Source organism: Manis pentadactyla, chromosome 13 (assembly GCF_030020395.1).
Source record: "Manis pentadactyla isolate mManPen7 chromosome 13, mManPen7.hap1, whole genome shotgun sequence".
Lineage (NCBI taxonomy): Eukaryota > Metazoa > Chordata > Mammalia > Pholidota > Manidae > Manis > Manis pentadactyla.
Window position 1 is genome coordinate 97308653 of NC_080031.1, and position 14674 is coordinate 97323326.

The 14674-nt window shown below is 53.6% G+C and overlaps 1 protein-coding gene across 1 annotated transcript in view; it reads left to right on the forward strand.

Moving 5' to 3' along the window:
• Nucleotides 1-1736: 1736 nt before the first annotated feature.
• TGFBI (transforming growth factor beta induced) overlaps nucleotides 1737-14674 on the forward strand; it is a 28306-nt gene continuing 15368 nt past the window's right edge. The window contains exons 1-4 of the mRNA XM_036897798.2: nucleotides 1737-1906; nucleotides 6366-6464; nucleotides 13721-13785; nucleotides 14473-14633. Coding sequence (XP_036753693.1) covers nucleotides 1773-1906; nucleotides 6366-6464; nucleotides 13721-13785; nucleotides 14473-14633 — 459 coding nt within the window. The 5' untranslated portion in view covers nucleotides 1737-1772. The remainder of the gene's footprint in view (nucleotides 1907-6365; nucleotides 6465-13720; nucleotides 13786-14472; nucleotides 14634-14674) is intronic.

Below are 14674 nucleotides of genomic sequence, written 5' to 3' on the forward strand. Positions count from 1 at the left end.
CTCCTCCCTGGCCAGGTGGCCTGACATCCTCCTTCCCATCAGCATTCTAACATGTCCGAGCTGCTCTCGACTCTGTGCTCCCTGCCTTCTGCCCTGACTCTCCCCTTCCCTTTGCAGACAAGCTTCTTGAAAGGTCAGATACCTGCTACGTTCGTGTCCCCCCTGCAGAAGCTTTCCATCAAAACCCCAGGGTCTGGCTGCAGCCCTCCCGCTCGCCACGGCCAAGTCCTCCGCGGCTCGCTGTCTGCAGCACAGCACGTGATCTTCAGATCTGCCTTCCCGTCTCCTGCTCCCCTGTCCAGTCCTTCGCCTCCTTTGTGACTGCTCTCTGCCCTGCCTCCTCACCGTCACTGTCACCACCTGCCCCTTGCTGCACATGCCCTCCCCGGACCATTCACCGACTCGCACAGCTTCACCTTCTGGCAGGCCTGAGGGGACTCCCATGGCTCAGCCTCTGTCCCAGATCTCTTGCTCAAGCTCCAGATGCTTGTATCCGTGTGTCCAAAATCACTGCCCACTCCTGCAAACCTGCAGCTCCTCCACGTCCCACATTCTACCAGTGGTACCACCATCCACCGAAGTCATCCCCAGTGCCTCCTTTCCCCACCCTCGTGTACAGCCTCTGAGTTCTGCTGAGCCTGGTACCGCCTGTACACCCTTGGAGTCTGCCCATCTCTGCTACCATCCATCCAGCTCTCCCCTGACCCTTCCTGGACACCCACCTGACCATCCTGTCTCCAGCCTTGTCTGCTTTTATCTTACCTGATCCTCTCATGGCCTGTTCCTGACACTGCTCGCATTACTTGCCTGCTTCTCCATCACCTGCAGGGCTCAGCGTGGGTCTGAGCGTTCCCTCCTCTACCGAACTCCCAGAACGCACACCTCCATGTGCCTGCTAACTCCTCACTCTGCAGGCCTGAGAGCAGGTGTCACCTCTGTCAGCCCCAGGTGCCCCCTCCAGCTTCTAGGGCCGCAGCCGGCCCCTCTGAAGCTCCTTGCTGGCTGCCCTACGGATTTCTCCATGTGAGCTTTTTCAGAAAGCTCATCCACCTTTGTCTCCCTGTGGGCTAGGAGGGCCAGGTAACTGGTAGGTAGGTGATTGATAGGTGCCTGGGTGAATACTTAACCTTCCTCCCATGTGACTATTTGTTTACTTGCCCTGAGCTCCTGGAGGCAAAATCTTGTCTTCTCCATCTCTTTGCAGCATCTACCTGGCCACAGTGCTGCAGAGACGGTTAGTGAAAGAGAAAAACGGGTGTGTTCAAGATGATGAGCCCCACCCTCTCCCAGGTTTCCACAAGTAGCTTGGAGTCTAACAAAATCTGACACACGTTTGTTTTTTCTTTGGCTTCTGTCGGTCATAAGATTTCCTCCTTTATCTATCTTTCAGCTGGCAGGCGGGCAGGGGGTGCTTCCGGAATGCAGAGGCAGGGGTGAAGGGAAGGTGTGGTGGGAACGCGCACGCCTCCCTCCGGCCCCCAGAGTGGGGTGCAGCCGCCGCGAGCGAGGGGACTGCGGGCTCAGGGCCCTGAGGGCGTCGAGCTCGGGGCGAGGCGGGAGGGGGGCCTGGCACCGCCACCCCTCACCCCCGGCCGGCCTCGCCGTGCTCCCCGAGGGCCGCCGGGGGGAGGCGGCCGGGCGGGAGACGGGCGCGGGGCGCCGGGCAGCCCGCCCCCGGCGCCTTCGGCGTCCCCGCCCCTCGGGCCGCTCCCTCCCGCGCGCTTACTTAGCCGGCCGGCGGCCGAGGCGCCCTCACTCCCGCCGCCCGCTCCATGGCGCTCCTCGTGCGGCTGCTGCCCCTCGCCCTGGCGCTGGCCCTGGGCCCCGCCGCCGCCCCCGCGGGCCCCGCCAGGTCGCCCTACCAGCTGGTGCTGCAGCACAGCCGGCTCCGCGGTCGGCAGCACGGGTAAGCCGGCCGCGCGGGGGGCACGGGGCACAAAGCCTGCAGGGAAAGCAGGCCGCGGGGGGCGCTTGGAGGGCCCGTCCTGCACGTGCGGAGGGACGTGGGGGACCCGGAGGGAAAGCTCTGCAGGGGGCCGGGGAGAGTTCACCGGTGACCGCGGACTCAGGCCAAGAGCAGAGGTGACCCCGCCTCGCAGCTTCTCCTCCCAGCAGATGAGAGGAAGGGGGAGTTGGCAGCTTTGCCCAGAATCACCTGGGAAGGTGACCAGGGCAGGCAGGAAGCCCACCCAGCAGGGCACATATTCCAGTCCAGCCGGGCCTCCAGATGTGACGCTGGGGCCACACGAACTGGCAGCATCGCGGGCCCCCAGGCTGCTGTTCACCTGGCCGGGCGCTGCGCCCGCCACCGGGCACCAGACAATCTTTCTGGGCACAGCAAGGGCAGTGTGGCATCTTCTCCCCTGCCGGATGAAGAACTGGAGAGTCCACTGGGCCTCACACATCGTACAGATGGGGAAACTGAGTCCCGAGAGGACACACCGCTTTCCCACGGTCCTGCAGTATGCACTGGAGCCAGGATTGGAATTTCTTTTAAAACAAAGCTTGAGTTTGTAAATTTGGGACATTGATGTTCCTTTGTGACGCTGAAGATGTTCCCTTTAAGAAGCAGACCCAGGCAGGGGGTCTGACCTTGTAAAGACCCTGGCACAGACGAACTAGGCCATCCGCTTCGTAGCCAGACTTTGCTGCAGCTTCCAGCCCACCCGGCTGCACCGACCCCTCTCTCACAGCTGGGTAAATGGTATGTGGGTAGAGTTGTGTCGCAGCCCAAAGGCCTCTGGGTCTCAGGCGGAGCCCGAATGTCACGGGATCTGGCATTTGCACACAGATGGTGCCCAGGCTGCCCGGGAGTGGGCAGGTCTGCACTCAGGTCAAACCTCACAGTCGGAGGTGATTGGAGTCAACTTCGTAGGACCCTGCAGAGTCAGCTCCCACCCCTCGGAGTGCTCTGGGCTGGTGCAGGCTGCCCCCTCATAGGGAGGGATTGTCCTTGTTCCCTCTGCCTGTGACCTCAAGGGCTTACTGGCCTTCCAGGTGCCCGAGGCTGCGGGGAGTGAGTCTGATCTCACTACAGAGTGAAATCAAGCCAGGTCATGCCCGGCCTCAGAGCCCTCCTGCCAGGAGGCAGCACCTGGGGGTGTCCTAGGGTTGTTAGGGAAGCAGGAGAATCACCTCTGACAGCCTATGTGCAGGAAAGGATGAGGGGGCAACCAGAAAGACGGGGCGGCATGAGGCAGACAAGCCGAAAGTTAGCACCTTGCAGTTTCATTGCCTCTGCCCAGCTCACCTTTGTCCCTCTTTCTTGCCAATGAAGCATATAATGTTTGGGTGCCTCAATCTGTCTGTTTCCTCCGTATCTTGGCCACCAAGTCAGGAGGAGACCCCTGTAGCACGCTCTGCTGCAGTGTCCCCCAGAATGGTGTCCCTGTGTGCACCCCAGTGATGCTTTCCCAAGAGTGTTGAGGAGGGTCCACCAAGAACCATCTCTGCAGCAAACCTCCTTCCCTCAGGAGCTCAGACTCCACAGAAACAGAAAATAAGGAGTGTTGTTAAGAATGCAAAACTCTTTATTATGTATTTCAGATAATAGATCAACTTCCTCTCCACCATTCCTCCCAGACCCCCACAGGCTAATCTTGCTTCTTGCAGTGCAGTTAAAAGGCCTGAATGATCCATGATGGGCAGAATGATCTAAGAAGTCACATGTGCACCCTCTCCCCCCATAAAGTCTGGAGGCACGGGCACATAAGCTGTGACAGAACGGTTGTAGGCACAGTAGCATTTACTGTGATCTAACTGTCCCTGAAAATCGCACAGAGCTGCCTAGCCTTGCACATGAGTGTGGTACCCTGTGCAAAATGGGTAACCTTGTTCAAACTCCAGCCCTTCATTCAAAGTCAAAACTTGTGAGAGAGAAGGAGAGCCAGGAGACGCAGCGTGCTCCCAGCAGAGAAGAGAGAGAGTAGTCAGTGGGCCTTTGCTTGCGCACAGCACCTTGTCACCCACCATTGCTTGTGCCCCCATCTTTGCCATAACTCAGTGAGACCTGTTGTTCGTGTTCCCATTTCACAGATGGAGAAACTGCAGCTTAGTGAGAAGAAGTGACTTAGAACAAACGCAGAAAGTTGCCTGGAGAGTAGTGACTATGATGTGGTCTCTTGACTCCTGGCTGTGTTCGTGTTGCCATAGGGAGGGGTAAAAATAATACTGAAAGAGAAGTAAAAATGCAATCGCACTTCCGAATATCAACAACCAAAACTGGACTGGATTTCCTGAAGCACTTGATTTCCAAATCCGAATTGAACAGCAAAGCTATTGTGCTTGAGGCAGAAAGCCCAGAAAAGGCTTGCTCATTTTGCTTAACATCAGCATGAGTTTCCTCCATGCACAGCCCACCCCTCACACACCCCGAAAGAGAGGGAGCGGGTCACAGCCTCTGCTTCTGTCTCAAAGGGCAGCAGCAGTGCAGACCCACTCTGCGGAGGAATGTTGGAGCCACATCCACATGAGGCTCACTGAAGATCCACCAAATGCCTACAGGAAGTTGCAGGGGATGCAGTGATGGCCATTGTTTCCTGCCTGGTCAGAGAGAGGACCTTCTGAGACTGCTCAGCATAAACAGCGCCTAGGGCTGGAGTGTGGCCATGGGGACTCTCCAAGGGTTATCTGGGAACTTCAGTAACCCGTGAGTTCTGTGCAACAACCAAGCAGCAAGGTGGCTTCTGTTAGACTCCTCAGGCGGAACTGCTGAGACCCTGCTGGGACAGAGGGGACGTGGGCTGTCCTCCCTGCCAGCCTGTGGTTTCCACCCTTAGCTTCTCTGGCCCTCAGGTTCTTACATCAACTCACTAATAGTTACTGTGCCTCCTTGGGCCACTCACCTTTGCCCTTGAACCCACAAAGTGGGCACGTGGTGACAGCCACATGGCATTAGAGACAGGGCAGAAAAGCAAAGGGCCAGTGTGCCTCCCACCCAATAAGCCGACTCCGAGCATTTGAGAGTGGACCGCGTTCCCGCTGCCGCTGTGGCCGGGAAACAGGCATGGCCCCCACTGCAGCATCAGAGTCATCAGGAGAAGCACATCACATGATGACTATTGATTACATTTTAAAGCAACAGAGGAACTGATACTTTAAAATGTTACCGAAGTTCCTGGCCCAGAGGATCTGTGAAAGCCCTACTCTGCTTTGCTTTCCTGCACTGTGTGATGCAGCTGGATGGATCCCCTGTCTCTGACTCAGGAAGGCCCCCTCCCGGTTGTCACCACCCAGCCACAACTGCCTCCTTTCCCCAGGGGTCCTAAGGAGGGGGCCTTCCACCACAAGGCCTGAGCTGGTTTGGGTCAGGACTTTACACCGAATAAAATACACAAACACAAACAAACGCCCATGGCCATGGGGGAGAAGGCTTCTCAGCAGAACCCCGGGGCATCGGCATTTGGCTTTTCCACAGAGTTCCGGAGAGCTGTTCTCAGCTGGGTGGTCTGGGGAGCAATATTTTCAACAAGGTCGCTCCAGGCTCCCTCTTCACCCTGACCTGGTGCGAGGCCCCATCTAGAAAGCAAAAGAAAGAATAAGGCAGATCATCCACCCTCAAGGTTCTTCGGAGAGTAGTTGACAAGAGGAGTCACACACACCCTGATCAGTTTTGGGTTCTGTTTGGTACCCAGCATCCCAGGTCGGAGGTGGGTGGGAGCATGTCACCTGGCACTGGCAGGATGCTTGCTTAGGGAACTGGGGCTCAAGCTGAGGCCTAAGTAATGAACAGCTCAGGGTTCAGTGGCAGGTCATTTCCTACCAGGACCCTGACAGCAGCCAGCGTAGTGATTTCGGAGCCAGGGTACTGGCTGAGAGACGAAGAGTGTGTCTGTGTGGGGAGCAGGGCCAGGTCTTGGCCTCCCCTCATGGCAACAGGGCCAGCGATGTGCTCTGGGATGCCAGGTTAGAGCCACTGGACATTCTGGCTCAGTGTGGGGTGGGGATGCAGAGAGTGGCTGGGGACTTCTCCCAAAGCTGCTCTGCTTAGCAAGCACACCGCCTTTACTGAGCTAGGTTTTTCAGTCTGCAACATGCAATCTAAAATTTTAAGATGCTTTTATTCGCACTTACCAGATGTCTGTGTCAAAGAAGGATACTTAACATGAAATTATGTCAGTATGTGAGATAGACTTTGACAATGCTGAATAAAGGGAGAAACTTTTCAGGGTGATTGATGGAAATCTAGGTCAGGAGGGCCCCGCCAGAGTCTACCCACAAGCCACCCCTGGTAACAAGGCTGAAATGAATGTACCTTCTCTCTATCTAGAATGTTCTAATGACCCAGGAGGGCCCACATGGTAGGAAGGCTGTGGAGGTGGGGTGGACCTGCTGGCATCTCGCTAACACAGCTGCTTTGTTTTCAGCCCCAATGTGTGCGCTGTGCAGAAGCTCATTGGCACCAACAAGAAGTACTTCACGAACTGCAAGCAGTGGTACCAGAGGAAAATCTGTGGGAAATCGACGTGAGTATCTGTAGCCACACAAGACCACCAGCCACCAAGGAGGCCTTGCTGCGTGTGTGCTGGCTGCCAGTGCCCCAGGCCTGGGCCAGCCTTCTGAAACTCCAGGCTGCCTAGGGAGCCGTGAAGAAGGCTGTGCAGACATGTCAGGGAGCTCTGCACTTAGGAGTGGCAGGCTCAGTAAGCCGGCCAATTCTGGTTTGCGTCTTGAAGTCTCCTGACAAGACTTGGATACATTTTTCAGGGTTGATTGAGGATTAGAAGAAGCGTGAAACATGGTGTGTGTGCATGTGTGTGTGTGTGTGTGTGTGTACAGGGTGCTTCTTAATCTTCACTACATGGTACAAATATTCAATAGAGAAGCCACCGGCCTGTAGCTCTGGGGAAGACATGAAATTATGTCAGTATGTGAGATAGACTTATATTTATATACCATTCCTGCTCTGCAGTCATAAGGTAATCACCCCCAAAAAGACTGAGAGTACCTGGAAATATGCATGTTACAAGGTAACATAGCATATTAAGAACATAGGCTCAGATGTCCTGATTCGAAAGCTACCTTGGCCATTTACCTGGGAACGTTGCTTGACCTTTGGAACCCACAACTGCCTCATCCATGAAATGGGAACGACAATAGGTCCATCTTACAGGATTGTTATGAGAATCGAGTGAAATAATTCACAGGAGAGTCTGAATAAGGTGCCTGGCATACAGTAAGTGCTTAGTAAATGCTACCTGCTATTATTTGCAAATCTAGGCCATGCAAATGAAAGCGAGAGAGCCAGTGGGGTGTGGACCAGTGTGGTTAGATAGGGCTTGTCGGTGCCTCTATCAGCCTGGAGGGAGGTGGCGTTCACCTCAGCTGCCCTGTGGCTGGGTGCAGACAGGGCAGTGTGCATGTTCCAACAGAATTCTGGGCAAATCTAATCTGTTTGGGCACCAACCGTGCACAGATCTCAAAGCTGGCTCTCTCCTACAGTCAGGAAGATGTGCTGTGCAAACCTTCCTGAGCCACTTGCGAGGGCCTGACCTTCCTCTTGTCTGTGTAATAGGATTAAGGGACTCTAAGCCACCCTCATGAACCCTTGCCCGTGTTAGGGATTTTTCAATGTAGTGCTTGTGACATTGCTTTTGAGCAGACATCTCTCTCAACTTCATAATTAACTGATACAAGGGGAAACCCTCTGTCCTTAAAGCGTACATGGAAATAAATGTCGCAGCTTGTGGTCCTGATTGCTTTAGGCAATTTTCAATCCTACTGAATCAAGAGAAATTAGGGATCATGGCAGAGAATTGGGGAGAGGCCAGCAGCTCCCTGGAAGTTTATGGAGGGCAGATCCAGGACCGCTGGCTCCCCACTCAGCCAAGCCCAGCCTCAGAGCTAAGGGCTGAGTGGACAGTGATAATTCTTGCTGCTATGGACAAAAATAGATTTTGCCAAGTCTATGTATGCCACATAGCCTTCTGCAGTGCCCAAGTTAAAAAAAGAAAAAAAAACAAACAAACCAGAATGCCTTTACTACTATTTGATTTTTGCCATGGTATGTATATTATCTATCAAACTAACAATTAATTACTTAATTAAATGCAGAACTAGGTCCCACATAACTGCTTCTTGGAAGGTGGCCCAAGTGCCTGCACCAAGCAAATAGCTCTTCCACATCTCACAGCCCTGGGTTCTAAGAACCCCACCTTTTTTTTAGTTCTGGTTCCCCTAAAGATGGGACCCACTTGTGATGTCAAGCTGGCAATGGAGTGGCATTGGTCATAGTATTTCAGGTGGCTCTGTGTAGAAGCATTTGCCTGACTAGTTAACAGTAGCTCAGTAACATTCCTCAGCACCTCCAGGCTGACACTCCATCAGTCAGTCACCTCGGCTCATGGGCTCCTGGTACCCAAGCCTTGTCCATCCACATGCCAGGATGAGGGAGAGGCTGCACAGCTGTGCGTTGGCAAAATGTTCCTGATGACCCACTTCCGGGCAGGTTTGGCTCTGAGAGCGTGATGTGACGGGGCAGCCCCCTCACACTGCTGAGCACGGGGGAGCCCAGGCACCGGAGCAGAAGTGGATGGCTGGGGTGTGGACGGGGAAAGCCAGGCACAGAACGGAGTCAGGCAAGTCGGTGCCCAGGCCCAGCCGCTGACAGGCTCTTACACAGCCCGAGGGGAGGGGCTGCACATTCAGCTCACAAAGGTGGCTGTTGCTTTGTGCAGCCTCAGAAAGAAGAAATGAGGTAGGAAAATGAGTTGACAGAAGACTTCATGATCCATGACAAGAGGGTCCCTTCCTGGAATATCACATGTGCTGTCAGGAAGGTGGGGCTGACTTGGAAGAGGCCCAGAGAACTCAGGAAGGGAAAGGGGAGGCAAGGGACTCATCTCCTTTGTCCCCCAGAAAGCTGAGAATAGCCTTGCATCTGACTTGTGTCCCCAGAGCCCATGAGAAAGCTTCCCAGTGACCCCCAGGGGTCGGAGCTACTGGTGGTCAGGAAGGGATGGGAAGTGTTGGCTGGAGGTGATGCCATTCTGGTGAAAATGGGTCCCTAAGTGTATATACTTGGGTGAAGACCATGCTGGGAAATGGGGAAGCTAGCTGGTGCTGGCACAGACAGGACCGACTCAGCGTGAGGCCAGTTGAGGCAGTGGGAATTTTCTCAACAAGACTCCAGGGCGAAAGCTGGAGCAGAGGTACGCATTGGGATGGAAGGGGCCGAGCGCCACGGGGAAGAGGGTGACGCAGGTCAGCACGGGGCCCGAGACCAGAAGGAGAGTCCGAACTTGAAAGCAGGTAAGTGGCACCAAGCTTGGGGCCAGTGGGTGAACACTTTGCAGTGTCAGGACACACAGGGACCCAGGAGCCCGAACTCTACCTCCTGGAGGGAAGGGTGGCCTGGCCACGCTCAGCACGCGGGTTAAGGGACACTCCACTGTCCTCAGACAGTAGCTTTCCTGCATTTCCACAAAGACCAGAACCTCAGTCTTTGGTGCTAGTTGCCAAGCAGAACATAATGGATTTTACTGAGGGAAGTGGTTGCCAGTGGGCCCCTATTTAGTGACTTGAGGGAGTTTTATTACTTGGAAATTCAGATCCTGAAGAGTGCCAGGGTGATACAGGAGCTAATCGAGCAGAGGGTTGCGGGGGAGGTGGCATCCCACGCTGGGATTTCAGGCCCCGGTCTGATCAGTGAACCATTTGTACATGCGCAGCTTGAGCGATGGTGCAGGAAACTGTGGTCCGGAAGCCTCTGCCTCTGACAGGCCTCCTTTGTGCGCCTTGGCAAGGGAGAGGCCTACTTAACAGCCAAGTTGGTGTTGACATCTTGGGGATGAAGTAGTCGTAGCAGGAGCTCAGACTCACAAACGTGGCACAGGGAGGGCCAGAGTGGGAGCTACCAGGTCGGGGTGGCAGCTGACCATTCTGAAAGTCTGGAAGTTGTTTCTCACGCGACACATTTCACAAGCGCATTAGCCATTCTCCGGAGCCAAGATGAGCTGGCAGGGTGCCCCCTTTTCTCTAGTAGTGAGCATTACTTTGCCCAAAGGCAAATACTTGTATTTCATACAAGTATGAAATATCAATACTTGTTCAGCACTGCGTTAAAGCTTCGAGAGTTGCTTTGACTGGAGCCAGCTGGTGTACGGTCCGGCTTTCCCATCAGCTGGCGGGGCTCCCCCCAAGCAGGCCTCACCCTGGCGGGGCAGCAGAGCATCTGCACTGAAGCGGAGGGAGGGCCCCCCTTCCCCTCTCTTCCCTGTGTCCCTCAACCTGGTCTCAAGAGGGAAAAAGAAGAGGATGGTGAGCAGCCATCTAGGGATGCCAGGCTGTCCACAGACCCACTTCATCGTATCTCCCCATTTCATGTGTCCTGTGCAGCCACTTAGGACCTCATGGATAATCTGCTCTGAAATAACTGAGATGTGATATACGCCAGACACCTCTGTGTGCAGGGCTTCCTGAAGGTTCTGTCCCATTCTGTAAACTCCTAGGAGGCAGCTTATGTACTTGACTTCATGTGCCATCTGCGGTAAGGTTCCGTGATAGGCAGAATAATATCCCCTGAAGCTGTCCACATGGACATATCCTGGAACCTGTGGATATGACCCCTTACAGGGAGAAGGGGACTTGCTGGTATCAGGGAGTTAAGGACCTTGAGAGGGAGAGATTACCCTGGAATATCTGGTGAGTCCAGTGTAATCAGAAGGGTCCTTGTAAGAGGGAGGCAGGAGAGTCAGAGTCAGGGATGGAGATGTGACTATGAAGACTGAAGTTGGTGTGATGTGATCACAAGCCAAGAAATGCAGGAAGCCTCTAGAAGGTGGAAAAGACAAGGAAGAGATTTTCTCCTAGAGCCTCTAGAAGGAATGAGCCTTGGATATTAGCCTCCTAAGGCCACTTTCTGATGGAGCACCCAGAATTTAAGATAAGTTAACAACTAATGTGTAGTTTGAAGCCACTAAATTTGTGATAATTTGTTACAGCAACAATGGGAAACCAATTGAGTTACATGGATGTGTTATGGGGGGTTATTTACTACCATGTGATTCATCAGTGGTCTCATGCAGAATGTTGTTTTCAATGGAGTTATTAAAGTAAGTCAACAACTGAGCTCTTAGTAAACATCAAGGATCCATTAAGTGTGTCTCCTGTGTAAGTTCCTGCAGATCCTACCGTCATCCTGTGAGGTTGGTATGACTACCAGCCCTTTTACAGATGAGGAGGCTGAGGCTCAGAAAGCCTAAGCAATGCTCAAGGTCATCCAGCAGGAAGCAGGGAAGGTCTAGATACTCTGCTCTGCTGGCCCAGGGAGAATTAAGCCGAGCAGCTAATGTCAGTGAGCGCCCATGCAGGGCCTGGGTGAACTGCAACAGATCTCTGTCCATAGCCCTACACCTCTGGCTGTGGGTCCCAGAGACCAGGCCTCCTCCAGGGCAGCAGAGGCCCTTTGGCCCAGAGTCACCAACGTTCTGGCTGCTCAACCCCCATCTGGGGGTCATCTTGACCCCCTACTGCAAGGGTTGCCCCAGACTCCTTGGTCAGATGAAGGGACACAACTGAAGAGACAGTCAGCCTCCAGGAGCCCCCAGATGCCCTCGCACACTGCATGTGAGCAGATTGCCACCAAAAACCTAAGTACATTTCCTAAGGGCTCTCTCATCAGCACTAACCAAGCTACCCCTGGTGAATGGGGTAGTGCTGGGGTCTTTGGCGGGGGACAGTGGGTTAAAGCAAGCCCTTCTTCACCAGGGGGCTCAAGATTTTGTTTTCTACTGGGAGGCCCAAAAACACACAGCTGAGTTCCCCAGGCCAGGAGTGCAGAAAATAAACCACTCTGGACAGGCAGTCTGGTTGGCATGGCGCATGTCTAGATGATACGGCCTGTGCTTGCTCTGTCTCGCCTTAGAAATCATGATACACTGAATGGTTTCCTTCTGTCCTGGGAGACTGGCCCTCAGGCTGCACTCCTTGGTCTGCCTGCTTCCAGAGCCTGCTTAGTCCTTGAGCCCTTACAGCCGGAATAGCTGGCCAAAACCACGGAGTGCCCTTGGGAGAGTGAGGGTTTCAGCTTATTATATTAACTTCTTGGAAAATTACTTCTGGGAGAAAAATACCAGTGCTTCTCTCTTTACCCAATCGTGAGTAAAGCCTTAGAGGGGAATGAAAGAGAGCTTCCTAAACTTTTCTAGTCTTAGACCTTGGGTTGATGCTCTTTGTGATGGAAATCAAAAGCTGATGCTCTGGAAGAAGAAGAAACAGGATGCAGTGAGGTCTAGAGAAGGGAGGAGAGAAAGACAGGAGGCTAGAGGGAGCAGAGCAAAGAAGGGTGTGCGTGGCTTGTGGCTCCGCACCCGCTTGCTGGGGGGCCGTGTCTGGCACAGTGGCACCTGCTGTCTCTGCAGCCTGAGCATCCCGGGCAGTCCGTTTCTGAAACACATCCCGGGATAAAGGATGAACCAGGCTTCATCTTCTCATGACTCACCAGGGCTTCCTGAGATGACTCCAATTGAACTAATAAGAGCAGAATGTTCCGGGCACATGGAGAATGCCCCGCCCCACCCCCCACCTCCAGTGCCCATATTTCTTCTGCTCTGCGTGCCTCTTCTGGTGAGGTCACTGAACATTCTAGGAGAGCTCCGTGGTGAGCTGTTCTGTGGTAAAACCTGACGCAGTTGAAGTCTGAGTTCCTCCAACCCAAAGGGCATATCCACGTATAGGAAAGGAAGGGAGAGGACGTGGCTCCCGGGAGGCGCGCACACTGCCAGAGCAGGGGTGACCTGGAGTAGAACCTGGGGATGTGATATGAGGCAAGTCTTTCTTAGATGTAGGCTTTTAGCATACCTACTTCCTTGCAAGGTTACTTGAAATTCTCAGTCTTCTGGGGCTTCACCAGAATATTAATTGAAGCCATGTGTTTCAGCCCTCCAGAAGGTGGTAAATGTTCCATGATGGACCCATCTGCGTTGGGAGAACAGAAAGCTTTTAAGTTTTTCTGCCAAATGATTTCAAAGTTTCAAACTGTCTAATGCCAGTCTTGTTTTCATCCAAACACAAAGAATCTTGCAAACTGGCAATCTTGGATGTGTCCTGGAAGAACGATGGGATGGTGGAGGGATGAGGTTGGATAGGGAACACTTGGCTGTCTCATCCTTTGTACATATTCAATTTAAAACCATATCAAAGTTTTTATTGATTAAAATTTTGTTTTAAATCTGTAGAAAAAAAAATCTTGCTGCCCTCCTTGGTCATGAAATCAGAGAGCTGGGAGAACCCAAGCGATTTAATCCAATGACCATTGCACAATACATGCATACATTTCACAGATGAGGAAACAGAGCCAGCGAGGAGGCGAGGTCCCAGCCAGTTAGGGCAAACGCAGCCAGAGAGCTGCTCCAGGGCTCCTCCTGCTCCTCTGCCTCTGAGCAACGCTGACCGCTGGGTGCCCCATGAATTATGTGGGAGACAAATCTTGGTAAATAGGTTTCTAATCCCACTATTGAATATGCCACCTCTGTCCTCTCTGTCTGCTTCCCTTTTGGGTTGCTGAAGGTGAGAGCAACCGCCGGGAACATTCTGCAAAGCTGAAGAGTGACAAGCTCCTCGCCACTGAGAGTCACAAATACGACTTAGCAAATGGTCTCCTCTGAGAGAAGGATGCCATTTCCCTTACTCGCCTGCGGAGGCCATTCTTCCTGGAGAGATGGCTGATGATGCATGAGGAGGAGGGACGCCTCGCCTCTTACGCGTGTGTGTCTCGTTGCAGAGTCATCAGCTACGAGTGCTGTCCTGGATACGAGAAGGTCCCGGGAGAGAAGGGCTGTCCTGCAGGTGAAGGAGCCAGGCCCCGCCCATGGGCGCAGTGGAGGGATGGGGAGAGAGGAGCACCCGTGTGGAAGGCAGCAGAGTCTGCTGGGGGCTGAGGGGAGGAGGCTGCGTGCACCCCATGTGCGCTGGGCCGGGGAGGTCCTGCCTTCTGCAGAAGGACAGGTGGGAAATCCGGAATGGGGAAAGGAGATGGCCTTAGAGGGGAAGCTCAGCCTCTGAGCTGTAGTTGCACAGTCCTTAAAAAGAATGCTAAGCTGGCTGTGAGAGGGGAAAGCCCTGCGCGGCTTCAAGCTACTTTTAGGAAATAATGTTTTATTACTTGTAAATACACAGAGGACCTTGAAGACTTGTACTGTTCATTCATTCTAGTGGAAGCCAGTAGGAAGCCAGTTTCAACAACTAGATACGTCTAGACTCGTTTGTAATCAGGATATCTTCCTGCCTGTATTATCTGAATGTCTAGCAGAGCAAAAGCTTTGCTCTGCTGTGGTTAAAATGATTTAAAATGATCAATTAGTTGCATGCACATAGAGAAATATTTGACCTATGGAGCTGTTTTAAGAAGCAGGTGACAAGCTTTAAGCTCGCACACACTTCTGCACACGTGCCATCCTCTCCACAGATGAAGGGAGGGTGTGGTGTGCTTGGGTGGGCCCCGCAGCCCATCCTCTCTGTCCTCTGGCCCTGCAGCGCTGCCACTCTCAAACCTTTATGAGACCCTGGGAGTCGTTGGATCGACCACCACCCAGCTGTACACGGACCGCACGGAGAAGCTGAGGCCCGAGATGGAAGGGCCCGGCAGCTTCACCATCTTCGCGCCCAGCAACGAGGCCTGGGCTTCCTTGCCAGCTGTGAGATGACCTCCTTCTGCCCACGGGACTCTCACTGGGGG